General features: G+C 41.4%; 1 protein-coding gene across 1 annotated transcript in view; it reads right to left on the bottom strand.

The window, feature by feature from the left end:
- The window catches only part of LOC122792978 (arf-GAP with GTPase, ANK repeat and PH domain-containing protein 1-like), a 2,685,441-nt gene that overhangs the window by 1,791,260 nt on the left and 870,172 nt on the right, over window positions 1-24,009 (bottom strand). The window contains exon 7 of the mRNA XM_044060583.1: window positions 16,631-16,765. Coding sequence (XP_043916518.1) covers window positions 16,631-16,765 — 135 coding nt within the window. The remainder of the gene's footprint in view (window positions 1-16,630; window positions 16,766-24,009) is intronic.

Here is a 24,009-nt window from a genome sequence, read left to right as displayed (position 1 = left end):
AAGCACTTACTGATGGTACCTGTTCGTCTCTTTTTAACAATAAATTAGTTGGTTTTATGCTGTGGTCTTCTCATCTTCATTTTTGCTACATAACTCTCATATAGAGCACAGCCTTAAAGCCAGCTACGTCACCAGCTGGATATGCTCCATGTTCATCTCTCCCATCCTCCTTCTCTGAAATGTCAGCTCCATTACTCTGCTCTTCTTCTTTAAACAAACTCTTGACTGCCATCCTCCACTGCATCACCTCACTTCTCCTAGTTCATTCTCTTCCATTACTGGCATTAATACTGATGTTGCCAAACATCTTGAAGCCACCTCCACGACTTGTGTGTCATCATTCTCCACACAAAACAGCTTTTTCTTCCTCAACAGACTTTGCCATGCTCACTGCAACAGCTTGACTGCCTTCTATCTCAAGGTGAAGTGAAGTTTTTGCAGGAACCCTCTGGTACCACCTAGCAGTTCCAATGAGAAGGAGAAGCTCACTGGTGCCTTAGCCAAATTTTCCTTAGTCAGAATGACCACCTCAGATCTCTCCTGAAAAGAAGCCAGTGTTCTAGTGGAACTTACCCAGTCAATGAAGCTTTAACAAATTGTAATATAGTACATTTAACTTTATGTAAGGCTTACCATAGATTCTATTTTGGTAAAACCAATAGGCATCTATGTGACTGTATTACAGAGCAGACAGCTGATGTTAGAAAAGTCAATATAGAAATACACTTGCAATGCACAATATGGAGACAACTCCTTCACTTAGATTTTTGCTTTCTTCAGAATACTAAGGCTCATATGAGAGATGGTTTTATAATGAACACAACTGAATTAGTAGGATGTAAATGGACCTTTTTTTTTACTACTATTACACCTGGTCTGAATGACTTACTTACAATTTTATTATCTTGGTCTTAAAAACGTTAATTACTTACTGACTGTCACATGATGTGACATTTTAAATGTATGCTACACTAAACCATTGTTTTGCAATACCTCAGAAAGTGCATGTTTTGTGTGGAAAGCTTCTGTTTGTCAATAAATAAAGCCTTTCTTGTTAGAAGCCTATCTCTGCCACGATTACAGCTCACAAAAATACATAGAACAGTTTTAAGTAAAATGCTTTGCTGATGTAACTTTACCTCTAACTACAAGCAGAAAGACTGATTCAGAAAACAGAGACTGTTGAATTGTGTGAAAATAATAAAATAGAGGCCTCCGGTGGTTAAAACAAAAAACTGCATACCTTAGCAATGTCCAGCATTACTCTAAGCACAAGTTCTCCTACAAAGAGATCAGCTAAAGTCAGCAACCTGAAACTCTGCATAAGCAGCAAGTATTACAAGATAAAGTAACAATGACTGCTACCAAAAAAAGCTGTAATAGTTACAAGAAAAATACAAAGGTTACTACAACAGAGTAGACAATCTTCAGCTCTATTTAAGACTAAAATAACTTCTCAAAATTATGGTGCAAGCTTTAAAATAATAAATAAACTTTAAATAGTACTCCTGCACTTCTGATGGAAATTATTTACTTAAAACCCATCCCCAGCTGTACATTATAAATCTGTTTTTCTAAATCTGCCAACCAAGATGTAGCTTAGCAGTTCTAATGGCTAAAAAAGGAGCTGTACAGTTACTCACCACTACTAAAAGAAAACTTTTAAACCAGTACAGGGTGCATGAGAGGGGCCAAAATACTCAGCCGATTGCTCTGAATCTATCATAACACCTTATTTTAATGAGTCCTCTGCAGTGGAAGGAGCACAATGTCAAAATCACAAGCAGCATTCATTGAAACAGAAGAATGTATGAGCAAGAAGGCCCCAAAGCATCTAAATGTCAAAGGCACTCAAGATGCAAGCTGTGCTTAGTGGAGGTACACACCAAGGACTACACGGCTACAGAAAAGATTCACTACATGGGCACATTCCTAAAGCAAGCATCTCCACTATGGAATGACTCAACAGCAATGGTGGAGTCGGATAGCTTCTGACAACAAAATAAAGTTTATTTATTGATTTATGAGTGTTTACTATGATAGTCCACTGATCAATATACACCAATTTCAGGCTCAACTTGGGTGTACTACACAACATTTCACAAACAAAAATGCAGAAATGTAAGCAACAACATAATAATTCAGACTAATAAAACAGAAGCATATGTACGTTATAATTAATAAGCAGTGTAATGTATAATGTATAATCAAGCAGTGTGATATATATTATACAATGACTGACTATTAACATTCCAAAAGGAGCACACTGATTGGTTAGCTCAACCAGCGGGCCTGCTGCAAATCAAGAATATACCAACTATAAAAATCTGGCTGCTAAAGTATCATTAAGCGGCCAGACTTTTTTTCTATTATGTGGTTGACACCCATTAGTCTGAATGAAAAACTCTAAAACTGAAATGTGTGTCATCATTTAGTGACATCGTTCCTCATAAAATTAGTTTTTTCTGACAAATCACTGAGGAATAAAAGTCACTAAATAATGACAGGCATTTCAGTTTCAGACTTTCTTTCCTTCAGACAATGTACACACATCCACATTTTTAAAATAAAAGATTAAGAGGTATGTATGAGACCACAGCAAATAAATTAGGCACAGTCTACAAACTAAAACATACCTGATTTTCCTTGTATTTTCCTGTCTCTCTCGTACCTCTAAACTGTTGGGAGTTTACACTTTTTTTTTCTTTTAAAAACTAGCAACCTTGATCGTCCTTTCTCTGCTGCTTGCTAGCTAAACCAGCTATGTACTGCAAAAGTCTGGGAACGCAAGTCCCATACGCATGCGCAGTACATCATCAAGGAGCATTATCACAAAACAAAGTAGAAGCAACAGCAATAACCAACTCTGTGATGTGGTATATAGAATATTTACCCACGTTTGGCTTTGTTTAATCACTCTGGCTTTGTCCTCGTGATTAATCCACACCAACCGTGGGTGAATCTTCAATATACCACGCCCATGTTGTCAGTTACTGCTATAATATATTACATATACATTAGTTTCTAAAGTGAGCCACCTTTCAGCAAATCTGAGAGAGAAGAGAAGAAAGTGGGAAAATACTAGAATAGTGTGTTAGGTGATATGTCCTGTGTTGAAGCAGGAGCATTTGGCATGGATGAAGGGCATTTTGAATTGGGATTAGTGTTGATATCCTTAAAGGCAATGGGCACAACTTGCCATAGAGTAGGTGCCTGAGTTTGATTGTAAGGGTAATGAGAGCTGATGTGGCTTGTGAATAGTGTCTTAGGCAATGGGAGGAGGTTCCCTCATGTAGTCTAGCTGCAAGGGAAGAAAATGTCTGTGGAGTTGGAGTAGTGTGTAAAGTTGGGATCCTAACAGTGGTTTAGATCTTTGTTTTAAGGGCACAGTGGGACAGCAGATAGCGTTGTGGCCTCATAGCAAGAGGATCCCTGGTTTGATTCTTGGCTGGGGTACCTTCTGTGTGGAGTCTGCATGTCCTCCCTGTGCTTGCATGGGTTTCCTCCCATATTCCAAAGACATGCAGTAAATGTACTGGACGCTTTAAATTGGCCATAGGTGTCAGTATGTGTGCGAGTGTGGTGGTGTGGAAGAACTACTGCAACAGGGCTAGCTACCCAATGGTGTAACCTTGGCTCTAGATGACTGTTACTGTTGAAGTTGGCACCCCTCAACCCCATGTGTAAAAAATGAGAAAAAGGGGTTGTGGACGGATGGATGGATGGATTTGGCTACTTCTAGGGTGATAAAAATGATGATCACAAACAGATAAGTTTGTAATGAATCTTTAGATGCTGTTAGAGATCGTCTGGAATGGTGTGTTAGTGTTTTTCTTAGAAATAGATGAAAAAATGAGAAGTCCATGATCAAGTTGAAAGGAAAACTCCTTTGCTGATTGGTTGTTCTGGCAATTTGGGATCGAAAAGAGTTGATCTTTTTGACCCAGAAGAGGACAGAGTTTATTTTGGCTGTCCTATTTGGAAATGGAAGTTTAATGACTGATCAAGCTACAGGTACTTAGCCCAGTGCTTGACAAATTTTCAGTGGAGTTCTGAAAAGCACTGGTCTTGGAAGGGCTGAGTAGTAGTTTACAGTTTATGAGCCATTGGTGGAGTTCATGAAAGTCAGATTGGCGCTGGCACTAAACATTAGCGTGACAATGCTCTGATTGGTAAATGACTGTCATCAGCAAAAAAGATGAGTGGGGAGCAAAGAAGATGAGTGGGAGATTGGGAGTGGTCACAAGGAAATTTGTTAATGAATATAAAGAGGAGGAAGGGTGCAACAATAGATCTATGTGATACACCTTTGATAATCGGTGCAGATCCTAATAGTGAGGACACTATTTTAACTTTGAAGTTTCTGTCCATGAGGAAGTTTTTAAACCAGTGTGTGTTATCTGGACTGAAACGAATTTCAGTTAGTTTATTTTTGAGATGATAGTGGTCAAGAAGGTTAAATGCATTCAGGTCTAGTAGACAATGAAGGTGGCTGTTCATTAAAACAAAATGCATTTTTTGGGAATTGCAACACATTCCTTACAGGAGAAAAATAAACAACTGGTCAGTTTCCTGTGGTCAGGCAGCGGTAGACCCAGCGTTCACATAGATGGTGGAGACAAAAATGACCAGACAATTTACAAGTAGCAAACCATGAATCCAGAACCTAGGTAATGCTATCATATGCACGGTCTCTGCTGTTGTACTGTTACCAATTCCATTCTGTTATAAATGTCATGTAAAAGCTGCATTCTTGCAAACTGTAGCAGTCCCTTTATGTTTGTTTGTATTATTCTAAGCTCTTAGTTTTGGTTTAAGCACTTGGGCTTTAGGCCCACCCCTTAGCTCTCCCTGGCCTTTCTTCCTCAGATTCCGACAAATATGGATGGACAATTTCTTACAGTTTCTCCTGCCAGTCTGGTTGATATGGGCATCCTGAGACAGTGTAGCAACTGCCTCGTACACAGACAACCATCTACTACTACCACCTAGGAACACAATTTGTGAGAGATGCAATTACATTAGGAACCTAGAGTCCAAGCTCTCTTCCCCTCAAGCCAATATATCTGGAACTGAAAAGGTTGTCAGCACAACCACTACACCTCAATCACCACCCACACTTACACAACACACAGCTACATATGCAGAGGTCTTCCACATAAACATACCCAAACAAAGGAGACCTCTGAGGCAAAAACACACACGAGCTCCACAGCCCTCCACACCACATACCATGCATAGTCCACACACCTCTGGCTCACAACCACTAAAGCTTCACCATAAACCCAACATATTAGTCATAGGAGACTCCATTGCCAGACACACAGATGTGCCTCTCACCAGGCTGGATAAGAAGAAAGTCACAGTTAGTTGTCTGTCAGGTGCCAGAATCCACCATATCACACACGTACTCAAGTCTATCAATAACAGGTAATGTTATGACTCTGTCATAGTCCATGTTGGCGTGAATGACTTACCTCTCTGGACTATATGAAGAGAGACATGATTGAGCTCACTGATTATGTGTTCCAAGCAGGTATGTCCCTAGCCTCAAGCAGCATTCTGCCATCACCCAGAATGATGAATCAATACAAACAGAAAATGACTGACTTTAACTATTGGCTTAGTTCTGGTGTCATTCCAGGGGGATCCAGTACCTGACAGCCTGGGAAGATATGATCGACAGACCACAATGCTTTGCCAGACATGGCCTGCATCTGTCTAACCTGGGCTTCAGGCTTCTGGGCAAAGGCTCTTGCCTCCCCTAAAGTGCTTTTTTAAGGAAAAGTGATGAGGTTAAACTACCAACATAAAACTTTCAACAAAAGACAAATTAAAGGTCATGCTGCTAAACGCTAGGAGTCTAAACATGAAACTGCACTCATTGCAAGCATTCTTAACCCTGGAAAATGCTGACATCTGTGCAGTCACAGAAACCTGGTAAACACTAGGAGTCTGAACTTGAAACTGCACTCATTGCAAGCATTCTTAACCCTGGAAAATGCTGACATCTGTGCAGTCACAGAAACCTGGTTCAAAGCTGCGGACAGCAGCCCAGCTTTACCTGGTTACTCATCCTATCATACATTCAGACCCCAAACTGTGGGCAGTAAAGCCATAGGAGGTGAAGTTTCAATATACATTAAAAACATACACACATCCAGGCTGGTCAAACAGTATGACACACAGGAGACACTCCAGGTGCAGTTAACCATTGACAAAACCCCTATTCAAATCATAACTAGCTACCGGCCTCCAAATCTGACTCAAGATGCCCAATCCGCCTAATTGGACCTGTTCAAATCTATCAAGATTCAACCCTTTACCCCGATCCTGGGTGACTTTAACTTCCCAAACATAGACTGGAAGAATTACTCATGCCAGAGCACAGATGCCCAGAGATTCCTTGAGTCTGTCAATGCAAATGGCCTTGGAACAGCTAGTCGATACCCCCACAAGGGGTGACAATATCTTGGACTTGCTATTAACCAACATGTGTAACCACTGCAGCATCCCTATAGTATCATCCTCCCTGGTAAGATCTGACCACAAAGCGGTCACTTTCGAAGTCACCATCTCCCCCAATCCCCCTCTAGCTAGTATTAGACATAAAAACTTCTCCAAAGCTGATTACAGCCTCCTGAGGGATGGTATAAACAGCTTCACGGTCCCATCACCCTCTGTAGGAACTGGTATCGATATCAAAAACTACACCAAAGCACTAATCGATCATTTATATAGATGCATGGAATCAGGCATACCCGACAGGACTAAATCGTCCTCTGTGAATAAGAGTAAACCTGTCTGGTGGACATCTGCAATAAATAAACTCTATAACAAAAGGAAAAAATTGTTGTCCAAGACCAAGAAGGAGAAGGTGCCCAATTGGAAGCAATGTCTTCTTAGCCTGAACAAGCAAATAAGAGCACTAGTGAAATCCTCCAAAGCAAACTTCGAGTCCACATTGGCCACATCTACTAGAAACGATCATAAAGCCTTCTTCACATATGTCTGCATCCTCAAAGGAAGCACCCAGATCTGTTCAGAACTGGTGATCAAGGACAACACATACACAAATGCCTTAGGTATAGCAAACTTGCTGGCTGACAGATTCAGCAAAAATGTTACTCTTCTGCCCCCCCATCAGTAAATCAGGACATCTGCAGTACCTGCCCCCTTCCCCTTATATCTATGGAACAGGTCATCACTGCTCTCTCAAAGACAAAAAATACCGCCTCCATGGGTCCCGATAACATCCTAGGCTGCGTCCTAAGTGAACTCAGACAGGAACTTGCAGCACCACTAGGCACCCTATTCAACTAAAGCCTGAGCACTGGCTTCATCCCAGCTGAGTGGAGGACAGCCACTGTCATCCCTTTACATAAAGGTGGAGTGTCCACCGACCTGGGAAATTATAAACCCATCATCCTAATAGCCTGATCTGCAAAGCCATGGAATGGATTATCATGGACCTCATCAACAAGGACACTGGCAACCTCCAAACACTTTATCCCACACAGTTTGGCTTCAAGGGGAGGTCATGTCTGCTAAATTTCGTTGACTTCTTTGAGACAGTCACCAAAGCCATGGATAAGGGGAAGACTGTGCACACCACCTACCTTGACCTGGCCAAAGACTTTGACACTATTCCCCACTCGGGCATAATAGATAAACTCTCTCAACTAGGCATCAATCCATATGTTGCCAGATGGGTAGCAAACTGGCTCCACTGATAGAACCCATGTAGTCAAAATATGGGAAGCCACCTCAAGCAGTAGATCTTTATCCCAGTGTTCGGTCTTGGGGCCTCTGTTATTTGGGATATACGTTTCTGAGGTGCAGGCCAAAACCAGTGAGCTATGGCTGACCAAGTCTGCAGATGACTACAAGCTGGGTGCTGTCATCAATTTCCCTGGTAATGTGGACATCCTCCAAGAGGGTCTCACTCAGACAAATGACTGGTGCCAGAAACATGGCCTAAAGCTAAATACCAAAAAAATGCATCATCTTGTGACTTCCCCACAAATTTTCACATTAATAACAATGTCCTAAGCACTCAATCGGTTGTGAGGGATTTGGGCACCCGGGTTGATAGCAACCTGACTTTTGACCACCATGTTGCTTCCGTTGTACAGAAAGCCTTCTACAAGGCCCACCTCATAAGTAAGAGCATCTCATCCAGGTACAAGGAGGTCATAACATCCCTGTATTCTTCCTTATAAGGCCCATTATCAAGTACAATGCCCCTTTCGGCATGTACCTCGCAAAGCACATGCAGCAGCTGGAGACACCACAGAGGTTCCTTACCAGGAGAATCCAGGACCTCAAACATCTATCATACACAGGCTAAAAGCCCTATCCCTCTACTCAAGATTCATACAGACTCCTTGATGGGATGGCTGCATATCCGCAAGTCAAGTTCTGCTCGAGTAAACCGCACGCGTGTCCTCAACCTGATCTGTGACATCAACAAGACTTGTTGGTGGGACAGATTTGTGTCCCAGAGACTCCCCATCTATGGAATAAACTCCCTCTCCACATCAAGCAGAGTACCTCTTTACCCCTTTTTAAGTGCAACCTAGATAACTGGATGGGAAACAGAAAATATACCCCTGGGATTCCACCCATGTCCCTGCTGGACAGGGGCATCGGTCGCTGATTTGTCTAAACATGGGCTGAACTCTTGGCTAGGCTTATAAGGGCCTCAGGGCCAAATAGCCTAGTAACCTCCTATGATCTGCAAACAAGTAATGTATGCCAAGTAATTCAAAGACAGCATTGCAAAGTTAGCAGAGGCGTAGATGTGCTTACCAAATCTGTCCATTGCTCTTGACTCCCTGTTAGGCAGATGGACACAGTAGCTCTGTTAAGCTAGCTCCTTTTTGGTAGCTGATGCCACAAATATGGCATTCACTGGAACACTCTTAGTCCAATATGGTCTGGTCCTTAGGGGGATAAGAATTTATCTAGGTGCTTGGGAGTGGGTTCAATAGTGTCCGGCTCCTTCCAAGCCCGGCGGGAGACTAGGTATATCAGGTCATCCACTGGGGGGTCACCCAAGACATAGATGGGCCCACATCCAAAAACAAAGGCTCCTCAATAAAAGGATTTTGGGCAGCCCAACCACCTCTTTGCCTAAGGATCTCCAAGATGTCTCCAAAGGAGACATAATCCGGTGGTGATCTTGGGAATCCTTCTCCCTCGAAGTCTGTGTCCTCTGTGAGGGGACTCCAGAGGGGAGTCCAAGTGACCCCTTTTGCACAACGTCATACAAAGAGTATCCCCTGAGGGATGATCAGGGGAGGTATCAGAAGAAGAGGGGGAGCCTTCTTGGGGAGATCTCGGGACTTCTCGGGATGGACTGACCCTGGAAAAGCATGACGTGCTCAGATCCAAAGGGAAGCAATGGGGAGGATCACAGATAGAATAGGTCGGATCTCTGCGAGAAGAGAAAGCCCTTTCCACAACCTGGAATGCCAAAGGACCCAGTGGGCCCCCCCTTCCCTTTCCCTTGAGGCAGCCGAGGAAGAGATGGCAGGAACAACCCCAGAGCCATGGCTCCCAGATAGAATCGGACCAGAGCTGTCAAGAGCCATAGCTCTGAGGGGAAGGGATGGATCCAACAAAGTCAGAGCGGAGCCCCTACCCTCGGATCCGATGCCAACCTCTCAGATTTGAGACTCACTTTCATCTGACAACAAAGAAGCACAGCTGGTCAGGGTAACTGTTGGAGTCAAGGAAGGGAGCTTCCTCGGATCCAACACTTTCTGGGTATCTACGATCCTGGGACTCCAAAGCGGTTGGTCAGATTAGAGAAGGAAGTGGAAGCAACGACTTCATAGAACACACAACAAACTAAAATTTTATTAAGAGCTTTTCATCTTAAAACCAAAGCCAGACTTCATCAGATAAAACCTGTCCCACAAAAACACAGAAGCTTTTATACAAAAGTCATGCCATACCTCATTATAACATCTTCTTAAAGGCATACAAGACAATGACTTAACAATAGTTAGAAAAATATATATTTAAATGTTTACTTATAAAAGCCTTTTAAAATGATTATATGAAACATTAAACATATCACTTCGTAAAAATTAAAAAAGCAGAATTATCTCTGAAATGCTTTAAATTTGAGAAAACTAGTAATAGACAATGTTTCATTACGTCCTGGAAAGGTAGCAACATTAAAATATACTTGCCAAAACAATTCTTTCATTTTTATGTGTAATCCAAAGGGACCACCTCAAAAATTAGGAAGTTTCTCCACTACTGGAAATTCAAAATGATGACTACGAAAATCAGCTACAAGCCTAGGTAGGGTGTTTACTACATTTAACTTAGAAATGGCATAAAGTTGTTCTTTTATTCTTTCTTTCAACTTACATTCTGTTTTCCCTATGTAGTAAGCAGAACAACATTCACATAGGGCAATTTAAACTACATCCTTACTATTACATTTAGCTGAAATGTGGAAAATGAAACTTTTTCCATTTACAGTAATAACAGTGTCAGTTTTAACATACTTAAAAATGTTACACATATTACATTTGGCCAGTCCTTTCACAACATTGGTACACTTAGATCTTTCTTTTGTTTCAAAAACATTCTTAAGAGAATGTGTCCGCCTATATGTGATTATGGGGTAGTCTCCCAGCTTCTTCACCCATTGGGGATTCTCTCTAATAATAACCCAGTTCTTTTTCAAAATGCCTTCTATGGTTCTATAGATCTATAGAGAAGCTGGTGAAAAAAGAACTTCTATATTTAAATTGGGCTTCAGAACTGGCTAGTACCAATGAGTTAGAATTGTCGCCTGTGGGGCAATTATTGTTAGTTATTATGCCACCATTAATGGGCATAAAGTTATAGTCATGTAAAATGGGAACATACACATTGTTGTTTCTTTGTTCTGTTACTTCAACAACTAATTCCTGGATAAGTGCTTCAGGATAACCTCTCCTCATAAACATAGTTTTAAAATTATCACATTCCTGTAAAAAAATCATCTGACCGAGTTGTCATATGGGCTGCTCTACTAGCTGCCCTTTGACCACTGATTTCTTTTGCTTTAAGGGATGTGCACTTAAGGAAATCTATTGTCCCATTAATATATTCCAAAAGTATGGGAATTGTATGCTTTTCTGAATCAAGCCATAAAACAAAAATGTCACCTTGGTAATGTACAAAAAGTACCCACGTGTTACTAAATACACTGTTGGACAAAGATTTTTTTTCCCATGTGACTATAACTGCATCAGCATACAACCTCCCACAGGCAGACTCCATGGCCATCTCTTTAGTTTGTAAGAAATATTGATTTTCAAAAAAATATATAGTTATTATATAAAACAATATCAAGTAGTCAACAAAAATATTTTCCTGTCTTGTCCAAATTCTGAATCATCATCCAAAAACTCAGCAAGCCACAACAACCCTATAACATGATATCACTGTGTACAGATTATCAATAATAAAGCAACATCCAATTCCAAAGCTAGAGAGTTGCATCATTCTAAAAACCCAAGAATCTTACACCAAATATGATACTTTCTGATCTGTAGTGATCCTTTCAAGCGAAAGTCCAAAAATTTATGATGTCAGTATGAGGTGGGCCATGACTTTTGTATAAAAGCATCTGTGTTTTTGTGGGCCAGGTTTTATCTGATGAAGTCTGGCACTGGTTTTAAGATGAAAAGCGCTTAATAAAATTTTAGTTTGTTGTGTATTCTATGACGTCGCTGCTTCCATTTTTTTCCTGTACTTTATGCAGTTTTCATGTTTTCTTTTTTTGGCAGATTAGAAAATGCGATTGTATCATTTGGACAGGAGCACTCACAAGCCAGAAGGGGGCTGGTGCTGACAAACCCCCCATCTGAATTTGAGTTTTGAGAAATCTCCACATCATCCTGCCACATCTATACTGGAAAAACTCCTACAGGACCTGGAGGAAGTAGTTGAACCAGGGCTCAAGTCCCCCTTAGGAGTTTGTAATAACTCATCAGGCTGCAGAAACAGTTCTGACTTAATACTGAGAGATTAGGCTCCTAGCTGTAGGATCCCTAGATCTAGGCTCCAAGGTGGAGGTGGAAGGCCTAAGGGAACCCGACATAGAAATGACATCTATTGGGTCCAAGGAGCACTTAGGATCCAAAGCAGTAGAAGCCGGTCTCAGATCCGAAAAGTTTGGATCTGAGGACTTTGAGACCTTTGCTGGTAGCCCTGAAGTGGCCCTCAAAGTTCTATGAGGGCATTTCTTAAGATCTGAGGATCCATGATGACTCATAGAGGGGAGGTTGAGCCCCTGGTGAAAAAGAGGAAGATGCAGGTAACAGCCCTTTCAGAATTACTCTGTTTCTGCGGTCTGGGATAGCCCGAGGATTAAATGCTTCACAAACAGAACAGGCAGACCACAAATACTCTGACCCAAGAAAGTACACGCATTTCTCATGCACGTCTGACTGAGGAATCTTATGGAAACAGGGAGAACACCGTGTAAAACCAGAGGGTTTGTCTGACATCCAGAAACACAGAAAAAGGGAACACACAGTTTCCAAAAAACAGTATCAACAGAAACTAAACAGTATTAATAAACAGCTACAACAGTAGTGACTAATTAAACTATTTAAGCTATTAAAGCTAACAGGTTTTAACACACACACAAACTAACCAACTCCTAAGATTTCTTTTTTTTTTTGCAAGTCAGGATGTGGGAAAAGCCCTGACAAGAAAAAGGAGAGGGAGAAGAAAAATCAAAGAGAGACCCTAATGCCTTACAGAGACTTACTGGGAGGGGAGGCTGGTAAGAAACAGGAAAGTTAACAAATGGAAGAGATAATTTAGCAACTAGATGGACACAAAATTAGCTTAAGCTACTTGCAGCCAAGAGAAGCAATCCGCGTTTGTTCGCTGAGGCGGCAAATGAGATCTAGGGAACCTGTAGAGAGGGTACAGCATCGTGGGTAGAGGGGAGCAGTTCAAGATTAGGATCCAAGTCTGTAAAATGCAGCCGAGTCAGAACAGAGGGTCGGATTGGAGACCCAATAGTGAGGAAGAATGAAAAGGACAACATCAGATTATATGCACGATTTGTTTTTGCTGCTGTTATAAAATAAGCTTCAACCCTGCTAGTCTAACAGTTCTCTGAAATTTTTATATGCTTCCAGTATAAGTCTCAAAGTTAAAACTTGGTGAAGAACCAACTCATTGAGAACTAGTCGTGAATTTAACCAAATTAAAACCTGGTGAGAACTAACTTGCTCAACAAAACTAGTCATGAATTTAACCTGAAGAAAAAGTTAAAATGTCAGCATTTTTTGCAGGAAAGCATCCTCCTTCAATGCCTATGTGGAGGACAAGCTCCCCCTCCCCTGACACCCAAAACACTCACACCCACACACACACACACACACACTAACTCCACAGATGTACCTACACAGAGACAGGAGATTGGTGAAAACAGATAAATCACTGCCAGTGGACATTAAGAAACTAAACTAGGAAAAAAAGTGACTGGAAAGGGATTCCAGTATCCATAAATTGAACTCAACTGACAAGAACCATTCCCAGTTTGCACTCAACAAGGTGTAGGGAAGCAATTTCATACACACAATTTTTTTGCAATGCTGATTTCTCTTAGTGACTGACACTTAAACTCTTCAATTCTAATAAAAGCTTTAATAAAAAATAAAAATAGCACAAAATACTGTTTTATTAGAGATTGCTTTTATAAATATAAATATTTTAAATATTTAACAAGTAGTGAAGACCCCCTCCCCACCAGAAGAACAAAAAAGCACAACCTTTGATTTAGCAGCTAACCAAACGATGATGGCTTAAGTCTGAACAAAAGATACCTAAAAAAACTTGTTCCTCCTTTTCTGATCCTTTACTTCAAATCCATTTCAACTTGCAGCTTTCTTTCCTCAGCATGTTTAATTTCGTTCTGCTAGCCCATACTCTGCCTCCTCCAATACCACACAACTACTTCTTATGTAGCTACAATGGCCTTCTCCATTTTTTTGCCTTTTTTCTCTTCCTCAGACCATTTCCCTTAGCTTTTAATGCTTCATCCCTGACCTATTTCCAGTGTGTGTTTACTCCCTCATTTCATTCCCAACTCACATCTGGCCCCTTGTCCAGGATCAGCATACATGTCCACTGATATGCCAGTGGGGAATCAACCAGCCCACAACAGGATGGCTGGTGACACACACAGGGTTTCATCGGCAGCAGTGGTTACTGGGTAGGTGCCTTCACCTAACTTCACATATATCCATAGCTCAAGACCTTGAATGGCTTCTCACAAGTGAACACTAATTTGACCAAAACAAAAACAGTGAATTCTGAAAACAGCTGTAAGCCACACTAAAATGTCCATAAATATGTTGTAGCCACTACTGCTCTTGTAGCCCAGGTCATGGTCGAAAGGAGTCCAAGAAGATTCAGTTCACCTACATAGTTAAACTAAATTACATTTGTCCTGATCTCTGGGTCTCTCACTTTTTGCCCTGTGTGTTCTTTCCTGGGGTCACTGGATATATCCTGTGGTCATTCCTTGTTGCAAAACACTGGGCATCAATGAATGTATCAGGCTAATCTTCACGGCAGCAGTGGGTCAAGAGGTTGAAGTGAAGACTGAAAAACTTCCCTACTCCATGACACTGTCCCTAAAAAAAAATCCACAGGTCCAAAGCACATCTGTGAACACTTCAAAAACAAACTACAAAATAAAGAAAAAAAATAAAGCCAATAAGGCACAATGTCAGCTTTAACCATAAGTGTTTTTACAAAGGAGGCAGGCCCCCTGTACACCCTTACATCAACACTCCCCCATTTCATGAAGCTTTCGGGTGGTTCTCCTTCGGTCTCACTAGTTACACTGTCTTATCCTTGATTTAAATGGGAGATGATTAAACCTATGTGACTAACTCTGGTGTGATCAAAGCCAGAGATCCCCAAAACAGTACCTGCTGCTGTTTTCAATTGTGATCTGACAGCTACAACTGCACTAGAGGGGATAAGCTTCTTAAGCAATGAATGCAGGAATGCCCAAAAGACAAACATTATAAGGAGATCTCAACTACACGATCTGCTATAAAGAACTGGAAAATAGTGGGCTGTAAATGTCCCCAAACAAAGGGTAAAAACATTATGTGTTGATCAGTTGGGATATGCTCTGTGAATATGGGGACTTAGCATTTCTGAAAGGGTAAATACAGACACCAGTGGAAGAATATACCCTAGAATATTCTATATCTTACTGAGGACCCTACAAAGTAACATAGCAAGTACAAAGTACATTCCAGCCATACAGATAAAGGTCAATAAGCAGCAATGGAAATACCTGTATAGTTCAATATCGGGGCTAGCGGGATCACCATCACTTGAAAGTGTTCTGTAAGGTAACTGTGCAGGTAAGGCCCTTAGCACTCAGTCAACTGAAGTGACCACATAATCAGCCAACTACACATGAAAATATGGAACTGCTTTTGTCCATAGCACAGAGGCTATTCCAAAGTGGACATCACATCCAATTAGAAATCCTGATCTTCAATATGGGGCTTCAAAAGTTTACAGAGGTGCAATTGGTACCTAAATATAATTTCTGTAGTACATGTTCCGTACCAAAATGTGTGGCTTTCAATCATAATTTTCACCTTGCTGAGTACTTGCCACAGTACCTCAGTTGTGGTACATACTGGAATAAAGTCTTTGGTGTATGTGAGACAAGTTAATAATTTACAAATGCAGAAACAATGCTTCCAAAAAGGTACTATGTCACTGTCAACTCCTCCCTCCAAAAAAAAAAAATTAAAGTTAAATAAACTGGCTACACAGTGAAAGTAACTGTGGCCCTGACTGTATCTTAGATGACCAGGATTACAGAAACAGATCTAGTTATCTGTGGAGTTGGTCTTAGGAAAACAAGTGAATGGTTGATGGTAAGCTTACCTGTCCTGGGGATGGGGTAGAGCTTTCTGTCACATAAGCAGCTCCTGGTAAATACCAGAAGGCAATTTCTGACTACTCAGAGTCTGAAAAAGACAGCACATTATGGCAGCCATCATGGAAGTGCTATCAAAGCTCACTTCTCTGTATACTGGACATTTGCATTCCAGGAGCACCATGAGCAGCAGAAACAAAAATGGAAAAAAATGCTGCTTGTTAGAGATGACAGCTACCTGGTGCTCAAATCTATTACTCTGGAAAAAGTGTGGTCACTGAAAAATTAATTCATCCTGGACAGGGTGGATCCATGCCAACATTTAATGAAATGTCTGATAAGATATGAGAAGTAAGGCACCAGAGGGCAAAAAGGTCAAACTGGTAGGGGGCAACACACTCACTACATTAACATACAAAAAATTAAGGTACACGCTTGTAAGCATAATACTTTTGAGCAAGCCAGAAGCAAGAAAAACAGGTCATACATTAACGCATAAAGAAAAAAAATATTGGCTAGATACTGTGAGTAACCAGAAAGGCACAGAAGTGACAACATAAAATGTTAGCAAGCCACTCGTCTCCATTGCCAAAATGCCTTGTCTAACAAAAGGAAATAAACCACCAACATTAAATTTAAGTCTACAGCACCAGCAGAAAATCTTGTTAAATGAAAACATCTTACTGTCTTGGAAGACCCTTTCTACATTCAACCCGTATGTGGCGCAGGTCTCATAATAAGTGCAACGTTTTAAGTCATTCGACAACTTCCTTGCTCGGGCATCATCAATGACACGAGGATTAGAAGAACTGATGGCATCTGAAATAAGAAAGGTAGTCCGTGTATCACCACATTTAATCTAACGAAGCACAACATGTTTGCCAGCGCCTCTAGCTACTTAAGTCAGAGATGCTGTTACTGTTCGTCACAGATGAAGGGATTCTGACAAATGATGCAGTGGCACAAAATACTACAGAAAAAATACTGAATACGCAAGAAGTCAAACAATTAACTTATCAAGTTTACCAGTGCATAAACTAAAACCACATCCAGAAGAATTATATTGCCTGCCAATTTTCCATTTTTAAGCTACAATTATTAATACAGCAAAGTCAATATTAAGCCAGTATTATCTTCAAAGTAGAACACTGCATGACAGACAGATAGAAACTTTTCCTTTTATTCTCTTTGATTCCTGTTCTGACGTCCATACGTACCTATAAATCTGAACATACCATCAAGAGTTCGATTAGAGAGGGAGATATCAACCCAACAGCCTTCATGCCTGTCTGGATGATGACAGCCTCCAGCTAGCCTTTGCTACTGACCTCCCAGGATAAGAACTCCCCATCCTCCCTGCTAGTTCTGTTAGGTGCCTGTGCCACTAATTTAACTCCGGTCACCTAGGTTATACACAGGGCTCTATCCCTTTATGTCATCAGGCAAGAATGCAAAGGATTGATAGAGTAAAATGCAAGCAACACTCAATTTTAATCAGAAACAAGCCTGGCACAGGAGTGCCTGATAACTGCAGTCACACAGCGGTGAAATAAACATTTTGTAACGCTTGACAATAAAATCTGCTAACCATAAGGCTGTGTGCTTCCATACACCCTGCAGCATTCCTTATGAAAGGAAAACAACACAGCAAACCAGCTGCAAGCCCAACTCTTCAGGGTCAGAGGATGACAATAAGCTTAGTTCTGTGTAACTGAGCAATCTCTTCTGTGTTACCCATTCCCCCATTTTATTCATACTTATATTAAAACAAATAATAAATGGCTCCCTGTCAAGTATCCTATCAGCCATTACCTACAAATAGGCAACTATAGAATTAAATTCCTGAATGGCACCTGAATATGGTTTTGCTACATGAAGAGCATCATAGTAGTATTCAAAACAAAAAGTGAAATGTAAGTATGACTGATATCCCCCCCTTAGTTTCTAACCAGTGTTTTGTAAGCATTTCATACCATTTTACATGCACAATGAAGCTAAGGTCACTCACAATTTCTTTCTTTATTTATTTATTGCACAGTAATACTAAGACTGCCAAACTTTGTTAGAGTGACTGCTCTCACAAATTTTCTCTGTAACAAACCATTTAAAACAGTAACAGCATCCTGAACAGATGAAGTCATTGCCGTTGCTGTTCAGACAAAATGTTTTTAACTGTGAAATATACACTTTAACTAGATTATCTATAACTAGGCAAGGTCAATTTACATTTTCATCAGAAGTAAATTCTGTACAACATAAAAGAAAAACAGACTGTGTGTGTATTTTATTGTATATGTATATATATTTACAACATATTAGACCTATTCTGAACTATCAACATAATGTTACACTGAGATTCAATATGTCAGACTAAAACCACCTGAAAAACCTATCAAACCAATTAAAATCACAAAAGGTATTGCTTTTTCAGGAGGCCAACACCCCCATGCACCTTCCCACCCGCATTTTTTATATATTTATTTATATATATATATATATATATATATATATATATATATATATATATATATATATATATAGATATAGATATATATATATATATATATATATATAGATATACATACATATATAGAGAGAGACTGTGTGTCTGTGTATTTATACACACACACACACACATATATATATATATATATATATATATATATATATATATATACATTTATTTATACACACACACACACATATATATATATATGTATACACACACATACACGCACACACACAAAATACTAATGTCCAGACTGTACAACACAGGGGAAAGGACCAATTTCCTTTCCCTCATGTCACCCATTTCTGGACAATTACAAAAAATGCCATCCCTTTGTAGTGAAAGTAAATGGTACAAAACTCTCCATACCTATCACCTAAACAGCTGCACAAGACCAATATTCTACATTAATTTTACTCTTCTGACAAAATGTATATTATATGAATGCTTGTCTTCCTATGTATGTATATATGAGTATCTATGTTATATTTAACTGATATGTTGGGATGTACATTTTTCCCTATACAATATCTACCTCCCCATCTACTATCACTCCGTATAAGTCTCAGTCTGTTAAAACCATATCAATGACACATGGTTCCCGGGTCACATTTCCTCTAGAAGTGTAAACACCACCTTGGGTTTCCCCTGAAGAGATGCTATACACCTGGCAGGATTAACCTGAAAAAAAGTTATGTATTCACCATAACGTTCCATGTGAGTTGTCCATCTCGCCTTCATTCTTACTTGTGGGTTTGGAACTGATCCTCGGTTCCAACTCAGCCATTTACTAAAGCTCAAGGCCTTCAACTGGCTTGTGGCTTACTCCCTATCCCATGATGCCTTTGGGCATTCCCCAGATCTTATTTGCTGATATTGTAATCATACTTACAGAAAAAAAAAGCAGTGATAAAAAACTTCATGCCTAAGTAAGTTAAGAAGGTCAGATGCCACCTTTACCAACTGCTGACCTCTTGATCCACCAGAATCCATAAGGATGGGGGTAGGAGGGTGGGACATAAGAATGAATGTGAGATGGGCAACTCACACAGAACGTTATGGTGAGTACATAACTTCTTTATGTGAAATTGTCATATCTCGCCTTCATTCTTACTGGTGGGACAGTGTCCCTAGCACCATCTTTCTTGGGTGGCTCACGGGAGAATATTCTTCAAAACAGTGGACCCAAAGGAGGCCCTGTCCCTGGAGACCAAATCAAACTTGTAGTGAGTGATAAAGGTATGAGGCGTAAGCCATGTTGCTGCTGCACAAATGGTATAAATTGGTAGTTTTGCACGGAAAGCAAATGAAGCTGAAATAGCTCTTGTGGAATGGGCTTTAACTTTGCCTGGAAGTTGTTCATCTACTGACTGGTAGGTATAAGAAATGCAATCTGATAACCATTTGGACAGGGTGGTTTTCACTACTGGGTGTCCTTTTTGGAATCTGAAAAGGATACAAACAACTGATCAGTTTTCCTAAAGTCTTGTAACTCCGAAACCCTCATGGCTGATGTAATCACGACTAAGAAAATTGTTTTCCCAAGTTAAGAACTTCAACTGACAGGATGATGCAGGTTCAAAAGGTGGTAGAATAATCAGTGAGAGCACAAAGTTTAGGTTCCATGGAGGTATAGGGGGGTTGATAGGTGGCCTTAACAAGTTAGTGCCCCTCAAAAAAGCTGTACACAATCTATGGGTCATAACACTGGATCCTTCTTGACCTGAATGAAACTTAGAAACTGCTGCTAACTGTACCCGAATAGTAGCTGCAGCTACTCCCTCACTGAAGACTTTTGCCAAAAATTCCAATATAGAAGGTATAGATGCAGAGAAAGTACAGTTGTGTACACTTACCATAAATGTAGATGTTTGAGTGTATTCACTGTTGCAATCATCACATTTGGGTTATCCCTGTCAGGGTAGCCCCTCAGTTGGCCCGAATACCAGAGGCTTAGTATTTCTGCGTAGGTTACTGTTGCTTCAGGACTGACGTCAGGTCGTCAGTAGTATAAAGTAAGGCAGGCGACGCCATTACATCAGTTTTTCTTGCCCTGTCAGGAGCTCTGGAGCCCGCACGTTGGAGCCAGGATATGGTGGAAGAAGCCCACCAGTAGAAAGTAAACAGAAAGTTCCTTGCAATAAGAGAGAGGGGGGGTGGAGGGAGGGAAACCAGGGCTGCAACAGTGAATACAATCTAACATCTACATTTATGGTAAGTGTACACAACTGTACTCTTTTCTTTGTGTTTCACTGTTGCAGTCATCACATTTGGGTTGATTCCCAAAGCTGAGGAAAAGTGTGGAGGCAGTCAAGAAGACTGGGGGCTGACTAGGATGCCCTGCAAAACTGCAGTGGCAAAGCCTGCCCTGGATTTGGAGAAGATAGGCAGGTGGTAAATCTTGGTGAAGGTATGAACAGATGTCCATGTTGCAGCCTCCAGGATGTCACTGGTGGGGACTCCTCTGAGGAAAGCTGTAGAGGTGGAGTGAGTTCTGACCACCTTAGGGGGGCAATGCCTACTGAACCTGGGTGGCTGGACCTGCAGGAAGTCCTTAACTGTCTGCATAGATTTAGCTTTATCTTCCAACTTTTTTAAGATGACCTCTGCCTTGATGCCAAATAAGTTGTCTTTGTGTAAGGGTGCATCCGTTAGTTTAGATTTGACATGGTCTGGCAAGGGCTGTTCCTTAAGCCAAGCATGCCTTCTAAGGACAGAACCGGTGACTGCTGCCCTGCAAGATGCTTCTAGGGCATCAAAAACCACAGTGTAAGGTGTGCTTAGTTACTTGCCTTGCAGAATGTATTAAGTCTTGCAACTCTCTATTTTCTGCACAAGCAGGGAAAAGTTGATATTTTTTGTTTGAGGAGTTCCATGGTATGCTTATGGAATTTTAGCATATGGAACTGACAATTTAGTGCTCTAATAGCAAGAGTAGCAGAGGTGTATACTTTTTTATCCCATATGTCTAAAGCCGGGAATCCCTATCTGAGGGGGTGGGATTCTTAGCAGAAGTTGCTTTAATTCCTTTAGGCCCTTGACAGATAACCTCAGGGACAGCAGTAGGATTTTTGAAAATAAATTTGTGAGAGTCAGGGACTCTGTAATACCTGTCTGGTTTCCTGGGAGCAGGAGGGAAGGTGTCAGGAGTTAAACTAGATTCCATGAAAATATCATCCACAACATCCAGGACAGGAGGAATGGCCAGGGGTCTGTGCTATGGAAGATCTAAAAATTCTCTGAATCTCTTTTTAGACTGAGGGTAGTCCTGACATTCCCATTGGAAATGCTCCCTTAAAGTATGAAGGGTTTCCCCAAGTAAAAATCTTCTGGTGGAGAGGCTGAAGGAATGGATTCCTCTGCATCAGAATCTTCATAAGCAGAGGGGGGTTGCATGTCTTCATGTTCAGAGGCATCGGAGTCATTGGACTCCTGTTTGATAAGACTACTGTGGACAAATCTCTATTTCTTTTGGAAGGGGTAGCTTGGCTTCCCCTGATCAACATTATAAGGTCTTCCGCCATTTTAAGCATTTGAGAGTGAGGCAAGGAAGCAGGTGCCTGAGATGGGGTCGTCGTTTTCTTGAGTGTGGTTCATGCCCTGGGCCTTAGAAACTCAGTAGTTTTCGAAAGAAGAGAAGACGCGAAAGAAGTCGTCGGTTTGTGTCGAGAATTGGTCGTGCAAAGTACTTCCTTGGAAGCCGGTGCCTGCTCAGCGGATCCGGACCCATCCAAGGTAGAAAGATCCACAGGACTCTTAGTTGATGGAGTTTTGCGGCATACCGGACACCGAAAGGATCTTGGTAGTGGCCTGCAAATCCACAGAAGTGGGCATCAGGGGCTGCGAAAGCACCTCACTGAGGACCGGAGAACTGATTACTAGCTTAACAGAAGCGTCATCGGTAGGTTTGGACCTGTGCGGTCTTGTCTCTGTCTTTATCCTTACGTTTTTTCAAAAGATCTGATGTCGGATGGCTTACCGAAGCCATACTGGAAATTGAGGAATGAGAGCGAAAATATCTAGCTACAATAAGGGCTCGACGACGTATAGTTCTGGGGTTGAACAGAGCACAAAAGTGACATTGGGGGACATCGTGTTCTGGGCCTAAGCAAGTGATGCAGTAAGAATGAAAGTCTCGGTGTGGTACTTGCTTTCCACAGGCGAGACAATTGTTAACTTTTTCTGACATCGGTTAGAGCAAGAAAAAAGGATCCCCAATGGGGTACTTAGCTTTATAAGACTTCAACTTCAGTTCTGAAAATGAAACTAAGGTAGTGGCCGACCGGCACTCGTGCGAACTGCTTCTGCTTTGGGCTCCTCAGCAAGAAAGACTGATGTAATGGTGTTGGCTGCCTTACTTTATACTACTGACGACCTGGTCAGTCTTGAAGCGACAGCAACCAATGCAGAAATACTAAGCCTCTGGTATTTGTGCCAACTGAGGGCTACCCTGGCAGGGATAACCCAAATGTGATGACTGCAACAGTGAAACACGAAGAACATCAGGTCAATATGACTCTCCTTCGCCCATAAGGAAAACCTTTTCCATTTGCTGATATACAGTCTTTTCATAGACGTTTTGAGAAGCAATCAGGATTTGCTGTACCGAAGTAGATAGGTTGGGTAGCCTGGCTATGTTTGGAACTGGAGCAGCCAAGCTGTCAATTTGAGGGTTTGTAGAGATGGATCGAGCATTACTGATGGATGGATCAGGAGATCTGGAACTGGGTACAGGATCCAAGTCTCCTCCTGAAGATGAGGCTGTAAAGAAGGGGAACCAGATTTGACGAAGCCAGTGAGGGGCTATGAGAATTAAGTTCCTCCCAATGCACTGGCTTTCTGGAGAACTTTGGGTGTTAGTGGAAAAGGAGGGAATGCATAAGGGAGACCCAGGGGCCAATCGTGTAAAAGTGCATCCCTTGGGGATTCCCCCAGAGCGGGGATTAGGGCAAGGTAGCTGCTGCATTTGGCATTTATGGACACGGCAGAAAAGATCACAACAAGGCTAGCCCCAAGCTCAGAAAATCGTCTCCGCTACTTTTTTTTTTCAGGGACCACTCGTGAGGCATTAGAATTGCTCTGATGAGTTTGTCTGCTATCACGTTGGATTTCCCCAGGATGTGCATTGCTATCAGAAAGCATTGAGAGGAGGTCGCCCACTACCACACTCTCATGGCCTCTCAGCAAAGGGGGTAAGATGTGGTCCCTCCCTGTTTGTTTATGTACAATACTACTGACATGGTGTCTGTTTGGTCTGCAACTGTTCCCCATGGAAGAGCTTCTTGAAATACCCGCAACACTAGAAGCACCGCTCTCATCTCTAGGGCACTGATGTGCAAGTGGGCCTCGTGATCCTGCCATGTGCCCTGGACTGTTCTTCCATGATAATGCCCCCCCCCCCCCAAATCAGGGAAGCATCTGTTGTCACTGTGGCAATCAGTTGTGGAAGAACAAACGGTCGACCCAAGGTCACTTGATCTGACTGGAGCTACCACTGAAGATCTTTTTTACAACAGTTTGTCAAAATGATACAATGTGACATCAGAAGATCTTG

The sequence above is a fragment of the Protopterus annectens genome, chromosome 2.part0 (genome assembly GCF_019279795.1).
Source record: "Protopterus annectens isolate FY-2018-M chromosome 2.part0, PAN1.0, whole genome shotgun sequence".
Lineage (NCBI taxonomy): Eukaryota > Metazoa > Chordata > Ceratodontiformes > Protopteridae > Protopterus > Protopterus annectens.
Note: the sequence above shows the minus strand (reverse complement) of the source record. Positions and strands in the feature narration are given on the sequence as shown.